This window comes from Sorex fumeus, unplaced genomic scaffold (assembly GCF_029834395.1).
Source record: "Sorex fumeus unplaced genomic scaffold, SorFum_2.1 ptg000063l, whole genome shotgun sequence".
Taxonomy (NCBI): Eukaryota; Metazoa; Chordata; class Mammalia; order Eulipotyphla; family Soricidae; genus Sorex; species Sorex fumeus.
Genome location: NW_026606120.1, coordinates 4,565,737 through 4,568,815, shown reverse-complemented (window position 1 = coordinate 4,568,815; position 3,079 = coordinate 4,565,737). Strand labels below are relative to the sequence as shown.

At 52.5% G+C, this 3,079-nt stretch overlaps 1 protein-coding gene across 1 annotated transcript; it reads left to right on the top strand.

Annotated features, from left to right (window-relative positions):
• Positions 1-993: 993 nt before the first annotated feature.
• On the top strand, positions 994-2,714 carry TNF (tumor necrosis factor). Its single transcript, XM_056127897.1, has 4 exons — positions 994-1,179; positions 1,735-1,780; positions 1,936-1,986; positions 2,299-2,714. Exons 1-4 carry the CDS (start codon positions 994-996, stop codon positions 2,712-2,714), a joined length of 699 nt encoding a protein of 232 aa, XP_055983872.1.
• The last annotated feature ends 365 nt before the right edge of the window (positions 2,715-3,079 follow it).

Sequence of the window (3,079 nt, the reverse complement as noted above, 5' to 3'; positions counted from 1 at the left end):
CTCTATCTGAGCTGCTTTTCCCCCATAATTAAAAAAATATTAAAAATCAAAAATCGGGCCCCCCGATTCCTTTAGGAGCCATACTGAAAACAGTACAAGAGTACCGGTCAAAATGAAAGCAGAAGACCTACCCTGGTGGGGGCATGAATTTCCAGAGTTGTTTCACTCCCTCTGGGGATGTCCCAGACTTGTCCCTGCAACCACCTCCCCCAACCCTTTCAGAGGCCTTCTCTGTGCCCCCCAGCCTCAAGTTCCCCTTCCCTGGGCTCCCTGCCCCCATCCAAGGACTGGACTGAATCCACATCTTAGGACTAAGCTAAGCACCCCGATTTTTCTTAACATTAAGGACTCAGCTTTCTGGAGCCCCTCCCAAGATTCCTGTTTAGAAATCAGATGGAAACAGACCACAAATTTGATTCCCCCAACCACACACACACACACACACAGATACACGTGTGCGCGATTGTGCAGACAAAAGGAATTGAGGAGGGGGGGAAGAGGAACTGGTTCCAGCCTTCAGAGTTACAAATATGCAGCAACAACTAACCCAGCAAGCACCCCTCAGAATCTGAGTGGGGAGGGGGGGAAAAGGATCCTTGATATCTGGGTATCAACTTTCCAGACCTTCACCCCCGTGATGGAGAAGAAACTATGAACGATGGTGCAGAGCCCACTACCGACCGCTTCCTCCAGATGAGCTCATGGGTTTCTCCACCAAGGAAGTTTTCCGCTGGTTGAATAAGAGTCTTTCCCCGCCCTCCTCTGCCCCACAGGCGCATATAAACGCAGCTGTTAGCACACCCAGCCAACAGACGCTCCTGCAGCGAGGACACCAGGGGACCAGTCAGAGAAGCCACTCCAGACACCCCCTGGAACTCACCTAACAGACAGCACACCCTTGGGCAAGCAGCTAGAAGATTCTCTCCTTCACCACACACTGCCCTGGGGTTCCACCACCTCCTCGTTGGACTTGAGCCCTCTGAAAAGAACGCCATGAGCACAGAAAGCATGATCCGAGACGTGGAACTGGCTGAGGAAGCACTCCCCAAGAAGGAAGGGGGCCCCCAGGGCTCTAGGAGGTGCTGGTGCCTCAGTCTCTTCTCCTTCGTCGTCATCTTAGGAGCCACCACGCTCTTCTGCCTGCTGCACTTCAGGGTCATCGGCCCTCAGAGGGAAGAGGTGAGAGTCTAACTTCTCTCAGTCTAACTTCTCTCAGCCAGAAAGAAACCAGGAGAAACAGGGCAGTAGGTGATGGGGAGGGGGGGGGGGGGAGGAAAGAGCTGTGCTGATGGGGAGAAAAACGTGCAGAGATGTGGAGAAGGACGGGGAGAGAGAAAGGTTGGAGAAATAGGATGTGTGGCTCGATTCATATTTGTTGAGTAGTGAATGAATGACCAAGCAGCTCTACATCGATTAAAAAGATGTGCAAAGAATGTGGGTGTGGGTGTGGGTCGAGAGGGAGAGCAAGTAAAATGAATGAAGATGCAGAGACAGAAGGAGTTGCAGGAGATGCAAAAGAGAGATAAGAAGAAGGGTAAGGAAAAAGAAAGATGACAATGATAGGGTCTCTGGCACAATGAAGGAACTCGATGAAAGAGTCGAACAGATGGGTGGGTGAATGAATGCATGGCTGAAGACGCAGGGCAGAGAGCACAGACTAGATCAGCAGCCTGGCTATTGCTCCTGTGGATAGGGCTTGCTCTGATGCTAATCCACCTTCTTTTTTCCCTGCAGTTCCCAGACAGCTTCCCGCTCATCAACCCTCTGGCCCAGACCCTGAGTAAGTAGCTGAGCAGCTGCCAAGTCTCTCGCTTAATTCTCGTTTGATGGGGTTAGTCCTAAGGTGCAAGCAGTGGGAGGGATTTAGAAGAAGAGAAATCAGAGCGGGATGGTTACTGGAAAACTTAAGAATCTCACCCTTTTCTCTTTCCTCAGGATCATCTCGGTTCCCAAGTGATAAGCCTGTAGCCCATGTTGTAGGTAAGTGTTCTGAGATACAACCAGGGGGATGAACAAGCAGATGGAATGGGAAGAGGTAGGATTGGGGGGAGGGGCTGAACCCAAGCTGAGGGTAGACAGCATCAGAAGAACTAACTGGGTTCCAGGTGAGGAGGGAGGAAGAGCACCAGCCTTGGAGAGGATGCTCATAGTTTCACATCCAGATGGGATGTAGGAGACAGGCAGATAGGAACCGGATATGGGGAGTGGGCAGAACTTGAGGACCAAGATGTGGAGAGTGGAACTGACATGGTCACACTGACTCAACTCTCTCTCTCTCTCCTTTCCTCTCTCCAGCAGACCAAGTTGAAGGAAAACTCCTGTGGCAGAACCGAGTAGCCAATACCCTGGTGGCCAATGGCATGGAGCTGACAGACAATGAGCTGGTGGTGCCCTCTGATGGGCTGTACCTCATCTACTCCCAGGTCCTCTTCCAGGGCCAAGACTGCCCTTCCACCCACCTGCTCCTCACCCATAACATCAAGCGCTTTGCTGTCTCCTACCAGACCAAGGTAGCTCTTCTCTCTGCCATCAAGAGTCCCTGCTCGAGGGAGACCCCAGAGGGGTCAGAGGCGAGGCCCTGGTTCGAGCCCATCTATTTGGGGGGGGTCTTCCACCTGGAGAAAGGCGACCGGCTCAGCGCGGAGATCAATCTGCCTGACTATCTGGACCTTGCCAAAACTGAGCAGGTCTACTTTGGGATCGTTGCCCTGTGAGAGGGGTGGGAGGCCCATCCTCACCTGCCTCAGTCCCTTTATCACCCCCTCATCCCTTTCTGGCTTAGAAGGGGAATCGGGACTCAGGGCCACCCCCCTCCCCCCATACACACACTTAGAATTTTAAACACTGAAGAATGCAGGCTGCGGGAGATGGCTACTGAGATACGAGCCACTACCAAGATTTCAAACTGGGGCTTCCAGAACCCACCAGGGGCCTCAGGCTTATACCCCTGATTGCACACCTGGAATGCAGAGTCCAGAGAATCTCTGGTTCTTGTCGTAACACTGCAGAACATCCCCTTGCACAGATTCATCTAGAAGCTGACAGGAGCAGATTTCGGGCTCACAACCACCATTTCCCG

Coding starts and splice junctions, on each gene's coding strand:
- TNF (XM_056127897.1), top strand. CDS start 994: ATGAGCACAGAAAGCATGATCCGAGACGTGGAACTGGCTGAGGAAGCA. Junction 1,180..1,734: donor TCGGCCCTCAGAGGGAAGAG/GTGAGAGTCTAA, acceptor TTTTCCCTGCAG/TTCCCAGACAGCTTCCCGCT. Junction 1,781..1,935: donor CCCTCTGGCCCAGACCCTGA/GTAAGTAGCTGA, acceptor CTCTTTCCTCAG/GATCATCTCGGTTCCCAAGT.